This window comes from Lycorma delicatula, chromosome 12 (assembly GCF_047948215.1).
Source record: "Lycorma delicatula isolate Av1 chromosome 12, ASM4794821v1, whole genome shotgun sequence".
NCBI lineage: Eukaryota > Metazoa > Arthropoda > Insecta > Hemiptera > Fulgoridae > Lycorma > Lycorma delicatula.
In genome coordinates this window covers 73,451,395-73,473,577 of record NC_134466.1, presented here as the reverse complement: position 1 = coordinate 73,473,577, position 22,183 = coordinate 73,451,395, and the positions used below count along the sequence as shown (strand labels likewise).

Sequence of the window (22,183 nt, the reverse complement as noted above, 5' to 3'; positions counted from 1 at the left end):
GATCATGGCTTAGACTTTCTGTCCTTCCTTGCCAAACTTAATATGATCCATCCCCCTCTTACACGTATTCAATTTTTCTATTTACTTTCTTTGTTACTGTCCATGTTTTACACCCATTGTTCCACACCAGTATGATGCAATTATTAAATACTTCTTTTTATTCACTGTATTATCACAAAATTTATTGAGCATGGTTTGACCTAAGCTTCTGAATTTCAACCCACTGTCTTAACTTCCTGATTCTCTGTTCCAGATAAAGTTATTTACAATCTCAATTTCCTCTTGATCAATGTTTAAGGTTCTATCTCAGTTTCAAAGATAAAATAAAATTTCTTTCAGATTTTCTTCTAATTAACATTTAAATTTTGCTAAATTACATTTTTTCTTTCTCTATTCTTCTTAATTTTTTTCTCTTCTCCATAAGCTTTTTGAATACTTTCGGAATCGGTTGTTTATTTTTTCCGATATAGATTATTTATATTAAAATCCAACAACATTCTGACGTACAAAATAAACAAGTACATCATCGCTTTCACAGCTTTGCATTTCCTTGAATTATTTAAAACAGTTTACCTTTTCTGAACGTGTTAATATTAGGATAAGCATTAGAATTAATGATGCAACTGAGAAGCATACTTACATATGTCTATACTGATAACAGTCTGTACAAAATTCTGATGTGTCATGGTTTCGGTGCAGATATCTTTGATTACAGCAAAGAAATTTTATGTGTTAACTGTGATCAGGTCAGCAATTTTCTAGCCTGATTTCAGTAATCCTTCCACTAATTCATAATATGGGGTTTCCTCCATGTATGGATAAAATTTAATATACTCCGATGAAGTATTCAACCAGAATTCACTTTTATATTTTATTGCTATGTTAAATATTCTATTAAAAATTGTTATAGTAATACGATTAAAAATTTAGTTACATGGCTATAAAATATGTCATATGTAAAATACTTAACATACGTTACGATTAGCATACATCATTGAAATTTCAGAGAATAAACAAGCAGATATATTTTTAAAAAATAATTCTCAGATTTACATACATATAAAATGTTTCATTTTAATCGCCCCAGGCAGTTTTCTCATAAAATACACACAATACAAAATGATGTCATCATGAGGTGTCCCCCTCCATCTGAGTAACTTTTGTTTAGGTCATTTTTTTGTATTGTGCTTAGTTTACAAGAAAATCACCTGGGGCAATTAAACTGAAATACCCTGTATAAGTTGAGAAACTAACATTTATTTAATTGTATGCCCTAAAAGTAAAAACACAACTCAAGTAAATAGAACTCTCAAATGCACATGGGTGGATTGTGCAATGGTCAATTAAAATTTTCTCTTCTTCATAATTTCTGACATGCTATAAAAACTACTTATACATTAATGGAGCATGTTTATATTGATAAACAGGATTTCCCTTGTTAAAATAATTTTTCCAATGGTCAATTTCAATATATCAGCCTTTTTTTTTAAATTCCTATTATTTAGGCTTATTAAAAGTATTTTTTTTTTTTTTACTGAACATATATATATAATATAATATATATATATATATTTTAAGAACATATATATATATATATATATGCTATAACAGTTGCATTATATTAATTAACAGGGGACAGAAAAAAGTTTGAATGGAAAGTAGAATTTTTGCTAAAAATATGTGGGAATCTATTAGAAAATGGTATAGTTATTTACACAGGTAAAGATAAAGTACTTATCTATACCACAGCTCAGGTACAGAACACTGTGAAAAGAGAATGTTTTCTCTATCAATAACAGAATTGGCTATAATGGAAATTTTTCTTTCATTCATAACCTTTTTCAGTTTGCAAATTAAAATAATGATATTATGCATCTATTGAAAATACATGCTACAAGAAATACTAAAAACAACAGGCATATAAATATTTTTGAAAATACACTATATTTGACCAACATTTATGAATACCTTTTTAAAAACCAACTATGGAAAAGTAAAAGTTTAAATACTTTGGAGAACCCTGTGGAACATCCAAGAAAAAATAATCCTAAGAAATTGGGTGAATAAAATTGAATCGGCCTGCCGTCTAACATAAAATATGTACAACAAAGAAATCTATTTCTTTGAAAGTAAAATTCAGACATTTGACTTTCAGGTGATTCATTCATCCTGAGTATATATATATATATATATAAATATATAAAATTCAGAGAATGTTTGATGGTGATCGACATGAGCTTTCAAATGAAATAACCTAAGAGGAAAATATTTTGTCATATACAGAATGATACTTAATCAACTCTTCCATAAAATGTTATACCTGTAATTTAAAGAAATCACATATTATATGGGAGAGAAGTGGCTTTTTCAAAGACCACATTTTAAGGATGAGAATAATAGAATTCCCCAGAAAATTCTATTCTTTCATCTAGAAATTAACATTAAAAACATATATAGTGATAAAATTAAGAAAACTTAAAAAGAAATCTTGAAGAAGCTACAAAACAAAAAAAAGAAGAGAAATAACAGAGGAATTCAGGAGAAAGGCCAGTAAGAGACTAAGTGTAAGAAAAGTGTAAATATGTTCCATTAATTGATCAAAATAGGGGAGCACAAAATATTCTTTACTGACAGCCAAAATAGCAATTTTATTATTATTTTTTTTTTTAATGACAAAACTAAATATACTTTAACACTTTTATGAATATTCTTTAAAATTTTTTTTACATAATTTCTTAACAAAGTTATAAACATGAAATTGCTTTTAATAATAATGTAGAAAACAGGTTTCATTCTTTGTAAAGAAACAAGCCTTGTTTTATGTCTTTTTTTTTCATCAAATGGTTTACAAGATTCAATTGACATTACAGTCTATTTACAGACTTGGAAGCTAGACAAACTGATGGCATTTGTCACAAGGGATGAAGTTTACAAGAAGTTTTCGCAAATCTCTCTGGCTTAAAGAATTTGCTTTGTATCAAAATCATTAGACAATAACATTTGACAAGACAGTTAAGCGTTAAATTTCTCCATAGCAATAGGCTAGACAGAAAAGGAAATGAACGATTTTTATTTAGTGTAAATGCACTGCAGGCAACCACTGTATCTAATTGTCTATAACATAGTGTGAGAGTAGATAGGCAGAGTTAAGTTACTTACTTCTTCAGTTTGTTTTAAGGTGCTTCTCTGATATCCTATTTTGATATTCCTTTAGGTACTTATCAAAATGCTAACCTGTGTGGTAGTGTCAGAAGTCTCATAAAAAAGCCCGATTACACTTCTTGACATTTTTTCAGAACCTACATATCATCCCACATTCCCAAGCAAACACTTGGGACTTATGAGGTCAATTAAATATAAGAAAAAAATAAGTTACCTTCATCAATGTATTCACTACTTTCTTCAGGATCATCATCCTCATCATCATTAATATCTGTTTTGCTAACATTTTTTTCTTCAGTGAGCTGGGCAGCAGCCTGTTCTTCTGTAAACAATAAATAAATAAAATAGAATACATAATATACAGCTGGAAAACATGTAATGTTATTGCTACAGTGGTTGTAGAATTAGCTAATGTAACAGTTTCTAACGTAATAACAGATAGCAAATATGTTTCTTTATTTGACCGAGTGGTTTGATGGAACTGAGTGATTAACTGTAAACTACTTGAATAATATTGAATTTTAATTTAATAAACAATACTTAAAAAACAATTAAAAAAGATATTATTTTTGTGAGGGATATTTTAACTTCTCAAGAATAGCTGATACAATGTACTTGTCCGTTTCTTTTTCCCAGTATGATCAATGAGATATCCACATCCAATTTAGGCCCTTCTTTTACTGAACTCTGTAGTAAAACAGATAAACTAAGTAACTCAAGTATATGCTTGAGCGATTAATTATAATTTTTTTTATTTATTTATTAGATATAAGCCTACAAATAAACAAAGACCATACAAAAACGCATTCATAAAAATCTCTTGTCATGATGAAAATTAAAAAATACAGAATGAGTCCAGGCTTTCTAGAAAGTAAGAATATTTTTACCCCAATTTTTATGTGAAATATTTTGATTATCAGCAATTAATCGTGAAATTAACATTCAGTAATGTGCAATGGTTTAAAAAAACCTTCAATTTGTCATGTAGACAATGTATTTTTTATTTAAAAGTTCTTTTACCTAAGTGATGTGCAAAAACTTATTAGCACTTTTGCAAATAGCTGACCTCTCTCCTTTGGAATTAAATTTAATATATTCATTGTTATAATAATATCAACAATAATAAAAATTGTATTACTGCTTGTAATTTGTAGTTTAGATAAGTGCTTTTGTAATGATCACTACTACATAAGTTATATAAAAAAAAATGTTATGTTAAAATATTAAAGTAAAAAAGAAGGAGATGTCTCATCTTCTTAGGTAAATAAATAAATGGTAATTTTGAATAAAAAATTGTTGATAACTTCGATATTAAACCGTTTAATAAACAATAGACATTCTGTTTCTGATATTAACACAATTTTAGAAATACTACAAATTAATAAAAACAACAAAAATAATAGAAAAATATTACATATTTATTTATTATCTTTTATGACCACACAGGATCACTTTAGTCAGTCCATTATCAAAGTCTCTTCAATGGGACTGTTTGGGCCTTGCGATCCTCCTGGTACTTTTTCATATATTCCGATCTTTGTGCCTATGTTCCTGTGAGTTTTTCTTTAAAGTGTTTTTGTTCTTGATTTTCTTTATTTGTGGTGTCTTCTGGTGCTGGTGTAAAGTCAATTTCTTTCAGATCCTCTCTTATTTCTCTGATCTATCTGCATCCTGTGCTGGGTGTTTTTCAAATCGAGATTGTACTATACTAGCTGTTTCAGAAATCTTGAATCTTGCATCCTGATGATATATCCATAGAATCCTAGTCTCCTCTTAAGCACAGTATCAGTGGTGGGTTCTAATTCTTTGTACATGACTGTTGGGCACGATCCACCACTGCTTGTCTTTCTGGTACTTTTTATCGATGCAGGTTCTTCCAATTTTCTGGAGTCAGTCTGTCTATAATTGTTCGTTGAGGTGGAAAAGTGTTTCTGCTGCATTAAGTGGCTGCTGGTCTTATAACTGTGTTGTGCTGTCTTATCTTTGAGTTTACTGATAGGCATTTTTTATTGTAAGTGTACCAGGTTAATTTTTGAGCTTCAGCTAGTTTGGTTCTTCTTATTTGGATTGAGATTTTTTCGTTTAGGTTGTTTACTACCATTTTAAGTTATTTAAATTGGGTTACGGTTTTTTTTTAACCTCCAGGACTACCATTAGGTATTGCTTTAGAGGAAAAGATGAATGATAATTTTGTAGTGTGTGAAAATGCCATGCCTGACTGGGATTCGAACCCGAGGTGATGTTGTTTGCTAGCAGTGCCAAGTCGTTAGTGAAACCAAGAGTTTGTTTTGATTTTTTGAGCCATTCCCTCATTACCATTTCTACAGTGCAGTTGAATAATAGTGGTGAAAACCCATCACGTTGGCGCAGTCCTGTTTTGATCTCAAATGATTCTGAGAGTTTGCCTCTGAATTTTACCTTCGACTTAGTATTTTTGAGGGGTCAGAGTTTATCATGTTTATTAATTTGGCATGGTTCGAGGTATCTTAGGTTTAGCAGGGATTGTCTGTGGATGCAGTCATAAGCTTTCTTGAAATCTACAAATGTTACCTTTTCTCTGTTTCTTTTCCTGTTGTAATCAATTATTAGATTTGAGACTCACGAACTGGTTTGGACAGCTCCTCCAGGGTCTGAAACCTCCCTGGTATTCTCCTATTTCTTTCTCGAGTCGTGAACTGATCCTGCTGAGGACAATTCTTGAAAATATTTTGTATGTTGTGTTTAGGAGTGAAATTCTACTGTAATTGTTAGGGTCTGTTTTGTCCCAACTGGCTGTCATCCAGTGTTCTGGTAGTTCTTGTTTGATCCACATGTTAACAAGCCAGTGATTTAGGACAATTTTTGCTGATCTTCCTGCATGCTTCTAGATCTCTGATCAAAAGACTGATCTTCTGCTGCTTTGTAATTCTTCATCTCACCCAGTGCTTGGTAGATTCCTTTTATTGTGGGAAGATTGATGTTTTCTGGGTGTTGTTATTGGGGTGTTCGATGTATATTATAGATAAATAAAAATAAAATTTCAATTTGATAAACGGTCAAACAAAGACTGCAACAGATAGCAGTACTTGTTTATATTAACACACAATTTTTATTTATAACTATTTATTTTTAATGTATTCATATGCTGTAAATTAATGAGTTTATGACTGCTGCCTTTTAAACAGTCTGTATAATTAGATTTTTGTTTACCTTTTCTTAAAAGCCTATAAATATTCTTTGAATCTTTTTTCAATTGTTCTTCTGGTCATGCCTATATAAATTTATTACAATTATTACTCCCACAATTTATCTTATATATACCTGATTTATTTAAATATTTTTAAAATTATATTAAGTTTTTTAATTTGTTATTACTGGTTATGGAAGCCATTTTATAGAAATTAGAAAGATTATGTTTTGTTAATCACAAAAAATTCAAATAATGAGAAGTAATAATAAGATAAATTAATAATTAAATTTTGAAGATAATAATGGTTTAAAGAAATGATAAAATTTATTTAATATAAAATTATCTAATAATAATAATACATGTACAATAAAACTGAATTAAGTGAACAAATCAGAATTATTGATTGCAATTATAAATGAAAGGTACAGTCAGCATTAAAGAGAGATCACAGACTTTGATCGATTGAGAAAGCTTTCCATTTATTAAATTCCTAATATTTTGTCATATCTTTTAAATTATTTTGTGAATAAGTAACCAAGGGAAAAATGACAAAAATAATGAAAACCAATTTAAAAACGTTAACCTGAGAAGACAGACATAATGCTGTCTAATAAAAGTCTCAAGAGATAAATATTAAGCTTAAAATGTAAAAAAAATAAAATATGTAAAAATGAAAAATAGAAACTACAATTTTGAAATGGAATTGTTATGAAAAATTCTAACATACTTAATTTCGAAAATCAGAAAACTTATTTAGAAAAAAATATTTATAACCACAAATGCTTAAGTTAATAAATAACAATTTTAAGCACTAAAAATATACGTACCTTTAATTTTGGTTATATGAGCGATACATTCATTTACTTTATCTCCAAATGCATTTGCCAATTCTGGATTTTTAAATCTGACAGCAAGACGTTCCAATTGTGGTTGCGAATATTCTTCAGCCATATTCATGGCCGACCAACACCATGCATGTCTACTGGTTGTCAACGGTGCCAAATTTAATTCAGGGGTAATTAAATGATTACAAACTACTTTATGTACCTGCATCAAAACAAAATTTTATGTTACAATAAGCTGAATACAATTAAGAATTAATAATATATTAAATCTTATTCAAAGAATAGGTACACAGGACATGGTGCTTGCCCCATGAATATTTTAAAAAATTGAGAGGTATGATACTATTCAGAAATTAATTTTTTGCTACTGCGACAACAAGTGCCTGTTTTGATTCAATTATATATATATAAAAAAGACTAGCAATATTATCTGTTAGGTTTGTGAATGCCTATCAATTATATATATATAAAAAAAGACCTGACAATATTATCTATTAGGTTTGTGAATGCCTAATACTTTTTTTTTCTTTTTTCTTCTTATTCTTGTTTTCTTTTTTTCTTAACTGACAGTTCTCTACTTTTTTCTTTATATTTTCAAAATAATTCCTATTCTAATCAAACAATTTTTTTTAAAAAACAATCTGGTTTGTATTATGGACATAAAACATTTAAAAAATTTCATACTTTATCTTATGACAAAATGTCTAACCATAATTCCAATACATTATGTGTCTAATTAAGATTCTAATGTCTATTATGTGTAATAAATAAGCCGTTACAAATGACCTTACATGAAACTAAGCGATGATCAAAAATGATATTTCAAGAATAACAGAATTAAATAACTAGCTAATAATATAAATAAGGAATGAGATTCTCGTATTGTCTTTTTCATGTTGAACTGAACATAGCAATTAAATTTAGTTTTTTCATTTTATCCTTCTATTCCAGACAGAAAGTTTTTAGTTACAGCATTCTTTAAAAATTAAGTATGACTTGATTTCAACCTTAAAATCATCCTTGTATTCTATAAATACGACTTCATAAAAGAATGGTGAGGTTTTGAACGTGGATTAAATGAAAACAAAAATACTTACAGTTGATGTTTATTTATTGAATTTGTCATTCAAACAAGTTTTTTTTACATAATTATAAATTTCAATATGGTGCTTTTTATTTTGCTTGGTAAATATACAATCAATACTCAGTTTCTGCCCATACCCGAATTAACATATCCTCTGTTATGGTCACAATTGCTTCATTAATCCTTTCCTTTACGTGATGTTTTTTATAATTAGACCCACAAGAAAAAAATTGCAAGATGTTAGGTCTGGACTTCTTGGAGGCCAGGTTATAAGTCATGTCGGCCTATCCATCGATGCCTAAATTTTCCATTCAAAGCCTGGCTGATGAATGCATAAAGTGCGGAAATTGATGTATGTTTTCGAGTTTATTCAAAGGAAGAAAGCAGTAACTGTTTAACATATTGAGTTAAATATTTACATTAATAGTATTTCAGTGAAGAAAAAAGGCCAGATTTTATGATTTTTCATCACACCATATAAAAAATTAATTCTAGGTATGTGGATTCGTTTCTCGAAAATTACGAATGGATTTTCAGATCCATTTCTGTGAATCGTGTCTGTTAACACATCTATTAATATGGAACGTAAATACATACGTAAAAATTTATGTTCTAAACATAATTCATTTTCATCGATTTTGTGAAAAATGTTACAACTGAAATTTAAAAAAATTTTCCAAATTGAAACTTTTTCTCTATCATCAGGTTTAAATTTCTGCAACAGCTGCATTTTATATGCGTGTAGTAATTTCAATCTTTTGTGTAAAACTTTGTGAATTGTTGTTTTTAGAATATCTTACTCGAGGCTTCAATGAGAGATGAATTTGTTAGGACTTCTGATTGTAGATTGTCTAATTCGTTCCAACAGTTTTTTCTGATACGTGCGGTCTGCCAGTTGATTTTTCCTTAAGAACAGATCCAGTTTCTTTGAACTGACGCCATATAGGGGGTCAGTCCATTTGAAGTGCCCCAAAAATATAAGCTGGTTGCTTGACCGCTTGTTTCCTATATGTTTCAGGACCTTAAACTTCTTTTTTTTTAATTTTTTATTTAAGCAGTTTATCTGTGGTGGCCATTTTTGTTACAGTGTGCACACCTATTTTTGTGATTGTAAGGGTTTACAGAAAAATCATAACTAAAAACTATTGGTACTGGAAGGACAAAACAAAAAGCAATTTAATCATATTTTCTCAAGATAAAAGACTGGTCCAGTGGTTTATTTACCTCTCTCTCTTCTTTCTATGAAAAAAATCACAAATAAAGTTGAACGTGGAAAATGGTGAAATTTCAATTTTAGTAATTTTTTCTAAGAGGCAGGGATGGCATACACAGTTTGAATTATTTTTTTATATGTATTATACATAGAGGCTAAATATAAAAAAATGTAAGTGCAAAGAAGACAAGAAACCCCCTTGGAGCACAGAGTCAAAATGGCATTGCTTTCAACAGGTTTTGCATGATTTTTGAGAGGTTATAACTTTTTTATTAGTACAAGAAATGTTTTTACTTGCCATAAACATTTACACAAACACTAAGTTGTGCAAATTTGAGATTTTTATTACCAGCTTTATCAGACTTATTTGAAGCCAAAATATGAATTAAAAAAAAAAAATAGTTTTTAAAAATTCGTAAGGATTTAGGGGTTAGTATATCACCATTAATTTTATTTACGGTAAAATTACTAACATATATCTACATATAAAGAAATAATTCTAACTGTGCTTGCTACCCAGCCTCTTGAAAAAAAATTACCAAAAGTGAAATTTCACAGTTTTTCATGTTCAACTTTTATCTGTAATTTTCTCAAGAAAGAAGCGAGATAGGTAAATAAACCACTGGACCAATCTTTTATCTTGAGAAAATATGAATAAATTGCTTTTTGTTTTATCCTTCCACTATCAATAGTTTTTTATCACAAAAATAGGTGTGCACACCATAATAAAAATGGCTGCCACAGGTAAAGTGCATAAATAAAAAAATTGAAAAAAAAAGTTTTAAAAGTTATCTGATACATGTAAGAAACATGTGGGTAAGTTTCAATTTTTTTAATTGGTCAAGCAACCACCCTTAGGTCACTTCAAATAGATTGACCATATACTATTTCTATGACGTGGCTCTTCCATATTTATGTTGAAATGCATGTTCACATAGGCGTAGCCAGGTTTTTCTCTTGAGGGGGGGGGGGGGTAGTAAAGATAACATTTTTTGTTAAAAAATGGTTTTATTTGAAAACACTAAAAATAATCAGTTGCAAATGCTATTCGAACCAATCTAAATCTTATTTCAGTACTAGTGTACAGAAAGTTCTGGCTAAATCTTGACAATATTTCTTTCTCAAATTTATTTTGTTTCTAGAAGTCTTTTTTTATGCATACTCATCAAACAAAGATCGACAAGCTGATTTTCTCATCGTTGACCGTTACAAGGTTTTTACCCTGTGTAAGGTGCTGAAAGATCTTTCTATAGTGGACGTTGTGCAGGGCCGTGTAAGTGAAATAAGTAAAAAGCCTGTTTTATGGATGCATAGAACAATTGGGTTTCTAGTACAGTTAGTCTATCACAATCAGTTCGGCATTTGGCACATTTTTTCCTTTCCATTTGTTGTACTAAAGTTCAGCTTCAAAGATGAAATCATTCAAATTGTAGTAACTACAAAAACTTGTAGTTTTTTAAAAAAAATTCTCATATCAAGCATTATGTGAGGATGCAACGTAAACAATGAGGATCCGGGCAAGTTCTCAGAAAAACGCTTTTCCAGAAACATTAATAATTAGTGATCTTCTTCAAAACTCGCTAGAAGTCTTTGCTGGTGGATTCGCATGATGTTTCTGCTGATTTATGACTTGCAGCATATTGAAATCTGTTCCAAGATGCTCGACGATTATTTCAGCCTCTGTTACAATACTTTCACTTTCAACAACCGCATTTAGATGGTGTTTTTCCATGATGTCTGTAATTTTATTTATTTACACATTTTTATTTTTTTATTTGCGCACTAAAGTAAGTTCACACTTGCTGACTGAACAGCATTTACTGCCAGTTGAAGGAATGCCAAATATTTTGCTATGAAACATTAATGATGAATTCTGATTTTGTAGTAGGGCAATACATTTGAAAAGCAGCTTTTCTTGTTACTAAATGTAGATCTAAGCCAGTGACCTGCATCGTTATCAAAATATGTTTGATCCTGTACACCAGAGCCATAAAGTAGCGAAGATCCACTTGATGTCTCACCAACATTCTGCTTCAGTTTCTCTTCTTTGCTGCTACCACTTTTGTTACTAGTTATCTGGTTGCTTCCTCTTCCATCTCCCTAAAAGAAAATGAATAACTACTACTAAACTTCCGAAGAAAATTAAAGCACCTAAGAATTTAAGCTTCTGAACGAACTCTCTACTAGAAACTTCAGCTTAATAATGGTTTTTTATAAATAATTTTTCACAAAGTAACAATGTTTTGAAAATCAGTAAAAAATTTTTTTTTTGTGAAAGATTTTCTTAACCTAAATATGAGTTGAATTTCATAACTGTATTTTTTTCAAATTTACAAAATTAAATTTTTTTCATTTCTACTAGTTTACTAGTGGAAAAAGTAGAAAAAAAATCACAAAGAAACTTGTGGAATGGGTCAAATCTAACAGGCTGTGGCAGGGTACAAAATGAAATTGTTTAATATAACTCTTGCAGCAATTGAAATTGATCACAATAAAAATTGGACTATTATGAATTTTGAACCATTCACTACTTATTAGTTATCAAACTTTTAATGCTATTTTATTACTGAATGATGGTAGACTAAACCTTTAATAGTGTGTACAAATTTTTTTATTATTTGCAACCAGCGAAGTAGCTAATTGCAAAATCAACCATTTCAAAATTCAAAACCATCTAATTAAGTAAAACTGCTGCAAAAGTAGCTAATTACAATTTACAATCGTTACTAAAAATTATTGGAGTGTGGTACACACTTGTTATTATTTCCTTATTTAGTATTGTATAATTTTTCTTAAAATTTCAATAAAGACATCAAAATCACAGTCAGGATAAAAAAGACATCAAAATCACATTCAGGAAATGCAAAGTCTGTTAACAGACTTCACATTTCCTGAATGTTTTAGATTACTTCAATTAAATTGTTTTGAGACTCATCAACTCAAATGAAAATAATATAGATACATAACTTTCGTCGTGCTATACACATTTCTAATATAGATTTTAGATTGCTATTGTTATAGAATTGCGGTCTGAATTAGCTGAAATGCGTCAACTCACTCGCACTGATTGCAGTGTTTAAATAGGGAATAGAAGGTATTAGAACTTTCCTACTAAATTTAATCTTGAATATTCTATAATCTTCAAGTTTTACCACACACCACCCAGATCTTGAACCTCCAGTTCCCCACTTGTTCACCAGAGAGCGCTGCCAAAACTCAAACATGCTTTCTTGCCGCACAATACTATTATAACCTATTGATATTGAACTATCATTTTTCATTTGACTAAATAAGATGGTGGGGGGGGGGGTTGCAAACACCCCACCCTGCTTACGTCTATGCATGTTGAACTAAAATCACAACTTAATCCAGCCTACCACAAACCATGTTTTACTTTTTCTTCAACAGTGAACATAGTAACAAACAATAGAAAAATTAGTATAGTGGTTTGAATTGCTGTTACACAAACTTTTGGGTTGGAGGCTATCAGGGCTATCAACATAACGTCTCAAAATTTCCCTACTGCCTTGATCTGAAATAAAGAAACCCCACCATTCTTTTATGAAGACCATGTATAATAATCACATTTTTTAATTAAGGGGCATTAATGTAATTAAATTAAGACAAGTGTGAAATTGTTAAGATAAATCGAGATAACAAAATATAAAATTAACATAATAGTGTACCTGTTCACGGCGCATTAAAAATCTGTATGTAAGCTTCACAGGATGATGCAATATTTTCATTTCACCGACACCTCTTTCTTTCCATTCCTTTATATCGGTATGATGCTGATACAGTTTAGCTCGTTGACAAAACACTGAGGAAAAAAAAGAAAAAAATGTTGAAACATTTATAAATAAAATTATATATAGAGAATGTTTATAATATATGGTATTACCTAAAGCATACATTCATTAGCAGAGTAAACAGCCAAACAAAATAATATAAATTCTTTGTGCTTTTTTTTGTCTAACATTACTGACTGCATCAGTACTGACTTTCAAGTTCTGTTGTAACTTAAGAGTAAATTGAAAATCTTTCTTCTTATTCTCATGACAGAATTTTAGTAAGTCTTCGAAAAATTTATTAACTGAAAAACTCTTAACTGACAGCATGATTCAAGAATTCATGATACACAACAGTTTGATCCAAGTTCCCGCTCATTTTATTTCAAATCTTTTTCTTTAAATATTAAGTATTATAAATATGTAGCCTATAATTTTAATTCTTCATTAAATTAATGAACTCTCATTCTTTAAGTTTATTTCTGTTTAATTTCAATTGTAAGTGTTTTATTCTTGCTATAGTATTTTAAATCATCAAGAAATACAGTTTTTATAATATAGTAATTTTTTTTACTTTCCTGTCCAGAAGCGCTATAGCTCTAGAAGGGAAAGAATTGTAATTGGTCCAGTTTGGGTATATGTGGTTTTCACCAGATCTTGTTACTTTGACACCTAAGGAACCCAAAAAACCAAAAGGAAATTTTCTGGATGTTCATATGCATGTGTGTGTGTTCAATGTTCCCTCTAAATCACCTTATATCTTCAGAACTACAAGACTGATTTTTTACCAACCTTGATCAGATTACTTCTACATATGAGGCATTGATGCCATTAAATTTTCAATCTAGAAGGTCAAGTGGGTGAGGTTGTAGATAGAGCAAGGTCACCAAGAGGGACCTAGGTATCTTGACATTTCTCTAATTAAGGTCATAATCTTTCTTAGGAAAATTTGTTAACAATTAAAAAATAACAATATTTGCAACAATTTTTTTTTTTAAAAAAACCATACTCCTACTCCAATAAAGGATCTAAATTAGTGGCTAAGTGGGCATACTGCATCAATAGTACTCCTCGTCACCACAAGAAGAGCTAGTGTAGCACTGACATACAGCTGTTGTAGTCGTCTGTGATGTTGTGACGATGTTGGATTGGAATTGTTTGAACAGTTTGTTTATAAACTAGCAAAACATTATGTAGGATCATTAAATGTAATAAAAAAAGAAATCAATCGATTAGGTATGACAGATTTAATGTTAAGAATAAAATTAATCACTACATTACCTCTAACTTCTTCTTCTTCACCAGTTGTTACTTGTATTAAAGGAGGTAGTGGAACAATCGGCTCAAAATGGGGTTCATTTTGACTCTGTGCCACCTCACCTTCATCCTCACCACCGCTTGAATCACCACCACCTTCAGTCTGCTTAGGAGCTGCGGAAGTACAGGTGTTAATATAATTACCAAACACAGTAGTATTGGCACCAGACCACCGAAAATTTTCTGATGCTGTAGAAAAAAAAACATATCGTGTAATAATTTTATTTTAAAAGAAGAAATAAACCGACAAAAAATGTGTTTATGAAATTCAATAATTTCTTAATTTCATCATATTTCTGGAAAAAAATATGCTTTTCAAAAATTTGCCGTAACACCCTTCTGCTGGAACAAAACTTCTCCCAAATATATCTATTTTTCCCAGTCTTGGTCAATCAATTCTACCTTGTTCAAACAATTCATATTACTCTCCATCATGTACTTCACTGCAACTTTATGTACATGAATACATAAATTCTGCAATCTCTTCTGTACTGAATGGTTACTGGTAGCAACTGTTTTAAGTCTGTGATACTATTTTAGTGAGTGATATCTGGTTGAACAGTTTCACCAGACATGACACAATTCTGTAAAAAGTTTTCTTTAAAGACAACCTTAGGACTGTATTTTTTTCTGCCCATCTGTTCTCATTTGCCAGATTGCTATAACCTGAGCTTCTTATTGAAAAATTGAACATCTTCACCACAGATTCTTTGTGGTTTTCATGCTAATTTATTTAAATGTTAGGTTATTGACAATAAAAAAAGCAAAGTAAGGCCCAGATTTAACCCGTTTTATCATTTCTCTATTTGTGATTTAGTCATGGATATATATATATATATTTTTTTGTTAAATAATTCTTTATCTGTTTTCATTTACACATTAAATTTTATCTTTTTATTTTTATTTCATAAAAATTGTCATTAATAATATTTCAAAAATTCAGAAAAAATATTTGTTCTTCAAAAATATCACTGAACATGGGCTTAGGCCTGCAAAACTTTGTAGATAATTTAACATAAAAAAGTAAAAGTAAGAGTTTCTCTAATTCTTTACTTTGTGGAGGCTGAAAAAATATTTTATATATTCATCATTTATATATACAAATGATATTATCAATCCCAATCTGTTTTTGTTGTCCCAGTTCACATTTAAATACTTCATTCTACTTCAACTCTAATCTTAATGTTTATTTTTGAGACACCACTCTCAGACTTATTTACAGCTCTGTTCCATTCTCAGTACATTATTATATATTTAACCTAATGTTACCTTTTTAATAAGCATTTTTGGCAATTTTACAGGAGAAAATAAGACCGATTCTTATAATGAAACTGAGCACAATTTTAAGCCACAGGCTCATGAAATTGTGAAGTGTAGGGTGGATCTTGGATGTATTTTGTCTGTTCACGTACTGCATGCGTACCTTTTTACTGGTTAAAAAATTCTCCCACATAATAAACTTACTTTGTAGAATTTTTGTCTATTTAAAAATATGTTCCTTAAATCGATCAGGGTGGTAGAATCTATTTACAAATTACAATTTTTAATTGGCTTTTTTATATGAAACAGAAAATAAATCTTTTAGTCATTTACATAACTAATTTATCTTGGCTACAATTCCCTATAATTTCATAATGATTACTTTTGAATCAAATACATTACAATAATAATTCATAAATTATTTTACTTAAGAAACCACACATAAAATGCCATTCCTTAAAAGAGATTTACATAATGCACAGAATATTAACTTAATTTTCTTAAATTTTTAAAATCAACTTTCTGTTTGGCATCTACTACTCCCTCACTTGAGTACAAGGGGGATGCCATGAATAATGCTGTGACAGATTTGACGCCTCAATTTGAGAAGCTTGAATTTAGGATAATGCAAATTAAGATAATAAGGATGGTAGCCAGTGTGATGCTAATAATTGATAATCGTCATGGCAAAAGAAGAAAATTATCTACAACCAATTTTTTTTACAATGCTGCTGAGCTAAAGGTTTTTTCTCTAATATACCTTGTTCCTTCTACGCAAATATTACATCTTTTTTATAACACATGATCTAGCAAACCTATACTTTATATGAATTAATTAATTATTTAATAAAGTACTTGAATGTAACAAAAAATGTACTAACAATTAAAATACATTTTGATAATACTGGTTCAGAAAAATTATACAACTAATTCAATATATTCAGTTTACATTACTAAAACTAAGTAATAATTTATAGATCAAAAAATTATAGCATTACTAGTGAGGGGCATCTGATAAATAATAATCGGTTTTAAATTAAACTTGACTGAAAAACCATCACACATTTTTCTAGGTTTTTAATTGATACTTTTGATGCTGATATAATTAAAATTCTTTTCAACATATTTATTTAATAAATTTGTTACAAATAATTTTACCTTCTGGTAAAGTTGAAATTTGCGAACTTTTTGAGCTAAGATCAGCGAATGATAATACATCTTTAAAAAGATATGAACAAGTTTTGTCTTCATCTGGTTGTGAAGCGGCTGTTTTATATATGCTTGTGTCAGAAGTATTTGCTGAAATCAATTTCGGATCGCTTGTTGTTATCGATGTATCTAAAGTTGAAGTGACTGAAACTACTTGATCACTTGTTATTGATGTATCTAAAGCTGAACTAATAACTGAAGCTACTACTGAATTTTGAACCGCTGAGGTTATAGATACAGCAGACATACTAACCTTAAAAAACAAATAAAAAAACAGACTACAAACAAACTGTTACAGACTACAAGTTTTGTATTCTAACCTTTAATTTTATTACATGGTTGTAGGAAACAAACCATGAGCTTATTTATAAAGACAATAAAAAAATCATAAAAATAAGTTGAATATAAAACAAAACAAAAAAAAACTGACTGTTGTTTTTGATGGCGATGTTGTCATCGGTAACGTTTCTACAGTAACTACATCTTCACGTTCACAACCTTCACAACCTGGACAAGACGGTAAGTTTAAGTACGAATAAAAATTTGGTGGAAGTTGAAGTTTAAGTGCTGCTTCTCTCAACTCATCACTGACATTCAGTTCATAAACTACTTTAACATCACCTGTAAAAATTTTTTTTACTATACCAAAGGATTTTTAACGTTTTTAAAAATCTAATTGAACCCAATTTCTTAGTAATATAAAAACAAAGACAAAGTTGGTAAAAAGTGCTATAATAGTAATTTGTTTTTTAGTAATTCTTTTACAACAGTGACATGTAACTAAATTAAGTTACAAATAATTACCTCTGTTAGGAGCCTACCAGGTAGTCTTAAAATAACTACCAGAATTTGTAAACTTACCTCTTAGGTAGCAGGAAAATAAAAATTTGTCTTCAGTAATAATTGTTGTTCTTAATACAGTATATATTCCTTTAATTAATGTCAACTGTACCTGTTTTATTAAGATGTAAAGTGGGTTTTTATTTTTAAACGCTAAGGGTAAATGAATTCTTATTGCACACAAAAATTATTTTGGAATATTCCTGACATCTTGCACAATTCCACTGAAGACATATACGGTCATCGTTCAGGCAAATGTCTGAAATTGTTTGAGATTAAAAATAAGACTGTTGTAGTCTACAAGAAAATCAATGTGTAAATTATCTTCTTGGTTAGAATCCCTGAAAAGTTTTTTAAGAGCAACACTACGTTGCTTAAAATCACAAAATTGCATTAACATTATTCAAAAGAACATACAAATCGATTAAACAGATTAATTACTGCAAATGGTTTTCATTACCTACTGAAAGTTTTATAGTAGCCACTTAAAGTTTTAAGTGGCTACACTAATGCACAATATAACTGAATTCAGAATGCTGTATATACATTAGAATAAATATCATATTTATGTAGTGAACAAAATCTGTTTAATCATTTTACAAAAGAAAATTATGGGACTGATTTGTTTTAACAATTCTGTAAATAAATATTTATAACAAGATATGCTACAGCACATACAGTAGCTAAACTGTATATTTTCGATCCCAACTCACCAGTGATAACCTCACATCACCAGTTTTCCATTAGGGAACTTTTAAAAAATAATATGTCTAACAACACTCCTTATAAAAGTGAAAAATGAATTGCGTATAAGTTAAGAAATGAATCCAAATTTTTGTAAGTTGAAGCAAATTAATATTTTTCGATTAAAAGATGAATTTAAAGAACTAGATTTAACACAAACCCTTGCGATATGATCGTTTATTAATGATAAATACAATATTTATATTATATTACTTTTGATATAATTCTTGTAAAAAGTAAATAAAGTACAGCATGAAGTTTATATTTTTAATAGTGGTGTATAAGTCAATCTATGGTTTTTTTAACCGCAGTTTATTTTAAAAGAAGCTTGAATTTTATGTTGGGATTTACATTATAAAGGAATGAACTTTTACCTTCATCTTTCCCATTAGCATCAGTTGCAGTTTCTGATGATCCACCAAATGATTTAGGGACATCACCAGCTGTAAAATACAATAAGCTACTGTACATATAGTTCAACTAATTAAATTAACAATAAATAAGTTCATTTTTTCAAATTCTAGATTTTTAATTTCATTATATTTTTTATTAATACACAGACCAACCTTCAGACCTAACAAGTCAAAACCAACTTTTCGAATTACAATGCACAAAAAAAAGAGCAACAAAGTACTGTATTGTTCTGTGAATAACAATAATGAAATACTGAAGAGAAATTATAAAAAAAAACATATTAAATGACAACATTTTTTGATATATTGTGTAAAATAGAAAGAACAGAGTGAAGCCACAAAGACACAGAACACAGTGGTGTGCATTTGCAGAACCCCCACAAACAAAATATAAAATTAACATTAAGCAAATTAACAACAAAGTAAACCTGTAAAATAATACAATTTCTTCCTTTTGTCAAAATAGTAACACATTATGAGGAATAGCTCTAAAGTAAAGACCAGTGGGAAATTTCTCTCCTTAAGGTTGTCAAACATGTGTCGCTCATGACCACACTAGTAATGTACACACTGCATTGTTGTCTGTAAGTTGTCGCGTTGTAGTATCTTTGATTACGTATGAGATATTACATTATAAAATTAATAGGAAAATCGATGTTGCAGCTGACTGTGAAATACGTGGAGTCAAATGTTTTTTAAAACATCAAAATGTTAAACCGGCTGTAATTCATACACAACTGGTTGCTGTGTATGGTGATAATATAATGAATGAAAAGAAACTTGCGAAAATGGTGTGAAAGGTTTAGAAGCAACAGAATTAATATGCACGATGAATAACGTTCGGGAAGGCCCTCGATAATAACAGAGGACTTGTTGAAACGCGTCGATGATGAAATCAGAAAAGATCGTCGCTCAATGATTTCCGACCTGGCCCTTCTTTTTTCTTATGTTTCTAGAGCTGTTATCAGTTGCATTGTTCATAACCATTTAGGCCTCAATCCCCAACCAGACCAACAAAGTTCAAGCCTCAGCGATTTGGACGCAAAGGTGATGGCCACAGTCTTTTGGGATTGGTTTGGCATACTGCTGATTGATTTCATGCCACGTGGAACTACTATAAATGCAGAAGCCTACTACTGCAAAACTCTATGTAAGTAATGGCATGTTATTCAAAATTGGCAACACGGGCGGCTGATTGACGGCATCGTCCTGCTGCACGACACTGCACATCCACATGTTGCGGAACCGACATGTGATTTACTGAGAAAATTTGAGTGGGAAATTTACGATAGAGTAAACCACCATAGAGTCTGGACTTAGCTCCTTCTGATTACCATTTGTTTGGAAGATTAAAAGAATTTCTGAGCGGTAAACAATTCACAACTGATAACTTAAAAATGCTTTTAATCATTGGCTAAATGGACTGGTGGTAGAAGAATACGACGAGGGTTTATTGAAGCTGGTGTATCGCTACGATAAATGTCTTAATTCATGTGACGATTATATAGAGAAGTAGTATAAGGAATGTAGTTTAAAATAAATAAAAGATATATAAAGTTTTCAGAATAAATCTTTTTACAATGAAACGGTCTTTAAAGATATCCTGTCATAATTTACTGAAATTATTCTAAATAACATTTAACAATAAAAATTTCAATTAAAGATTCAAACCAAAATCTTCTAAATTTCATGCATACAATATTGACAATGACTCAAACCATCACAATAATGAAAACCGAGTTGTAAAATAAAATGTGTTGAGACCTTTTGCCAGATCAAAAGCTTGACCAAATAATAATATATTAACTCGATGAGTTAAATCTACAAAAAAACCTTTCTCTAAGTTTAATAAAAATAAAGCAGAATAGTTTAGTTGAAAGATTATTTTATATATGTATATATAGTAATTACAATAATAATATATATAATTTTTTGAATATTAAAATAATTCAGTAATATTCTGACCAAGGTGCTAATAAAATTTAATACATGGAATCTACACCACCAAAACACACTAATTAGATAAGTTAAATTTACCTCATTAATTTCCAGTAACTGGTTTTAATGGTATTCCACATCTTCAGTTGGTGTTAAACTCTATTATAGTTTAATAAGTAGAATAAGTTTTTATTACATTAAAACTTATTCTTTTTAATGATTTATCTCATGCGGTCCAGTATTGGGCAAAACAAGTACGTGTACATTTATAATATCATTTAAAATGTTAAATTCCTGAAAAGAAAATTGTAAATATAAAATTTGATGGCAACTGAAGATGCGGGAGACTGCAAAAACCAGTTATTGGGAATTGATAAGGTTAATTTAGTTTAACTTATCTAATTAGTGTGTTTTAGGTGGTTTATATTTCATATAATATTAAATATATACGTATAAGTACCATGCACTGCAACACTGTAACACAAGGTACAAAAGAAAAATTACATAACACTACAGATTAAAGAAAATGGAAGCTTACTGGTATTATTATTATCTCTAAACTGTGCAGCAAGAGAAAACATACTGCTGGGAGAAGTCACAGTTGGTGATCCAGTTAATTTTGGTAAAGCAAATGTAAAATTTTTCATAGCAGGTGATTCTTTATCTTTAGCTGAAAGAAAATCAGGTTATCAGTTTGTTTACATATGCTAATAACATCCTATTTTAGTAAAAATAATAATATAGTAAAAGAAGGCACCTGCAAGAAAGACAAGAAACCTTGAAAAATATGATTTGATATGCCAAAAAATAATATAGACTATTATCAAGAATTGCTATAGTTCTCCAGATCATGGGAATAAGCTACAGATATTTTTTTTATTATAAGCCTTGCATTAAATTACTTCACAATTTCATAATGATATAGTATAACAACCCAATAGATCACGACACAAAAAAACACACCTTTGAACCATTGAGGCATGAATTTTTTTGTTAGAAAACATTTGTTCTGTCATCTACATTAAAAAAAAAACCAATTAATTACACACACTTTGCTAGTTAGAAGTTGTATGTGCTTGACATACAAGGTGTTCTTTAAAGTAAGGTCCGTTTTGAATTTGATATTAACATGCATGTGTAGCTTGATGCTACACGTACATGCTATACATTAACATGCATGCTGCTTGTGTAGCTCAGTTAT

General features: G+C 29.7%; 1 protein-coding gene across 3 annotated transcripts in view; it reads right to left on the bottom strand.

The window, feature by feature from the left end:
- The window catches only part of LOC142333495 (E3 SUMO-protein ligase RanBP2-like), an 87,717-nt gene that overhangs the window by 1,730 nt on the left and 63,804 nt on the right, over window positions 1-22,183 (bottom strand). For all 3 annotated transcript variants that reach the window (XM_075380742.1, XM_075380743.1, XM_075380744.1), the window contains 8 exons: window positions 21,521-21,652; window positions 19,006-19,074; window positions 17,478-17,668; window positions 16,997-17,300; window positions 14,543-14,767; window positions 13,160-13,293; window positions 7,159-7,378; window positions 3,377-3,484 (listed from right to left, as the gene is read on the bottom strand). In XM_075380742.1, the coding sequence (XP_075236857.1) occupies window positions 3,377-3,484; window positions 7,159-7,378; window positions 13,160-13,293; window positions 14,543-14,767; window positions 16,997-17,300; window positions 17,478-17,668; window positions 19,006-19,074; window positions 21,521-21,652 (1,383 nt within the window). The remainder of the gene's footprint in view (window positions 1-3,376; window positions 3,485-7,158; window positions 7,379-13,159; window positions 13,294-14,542; window positions 14,768-16,996; window positions 17,301-17,477; window positions 17,669-19,005; window positions 19,075-21,520; window positions 21,653-22,183) is intronic.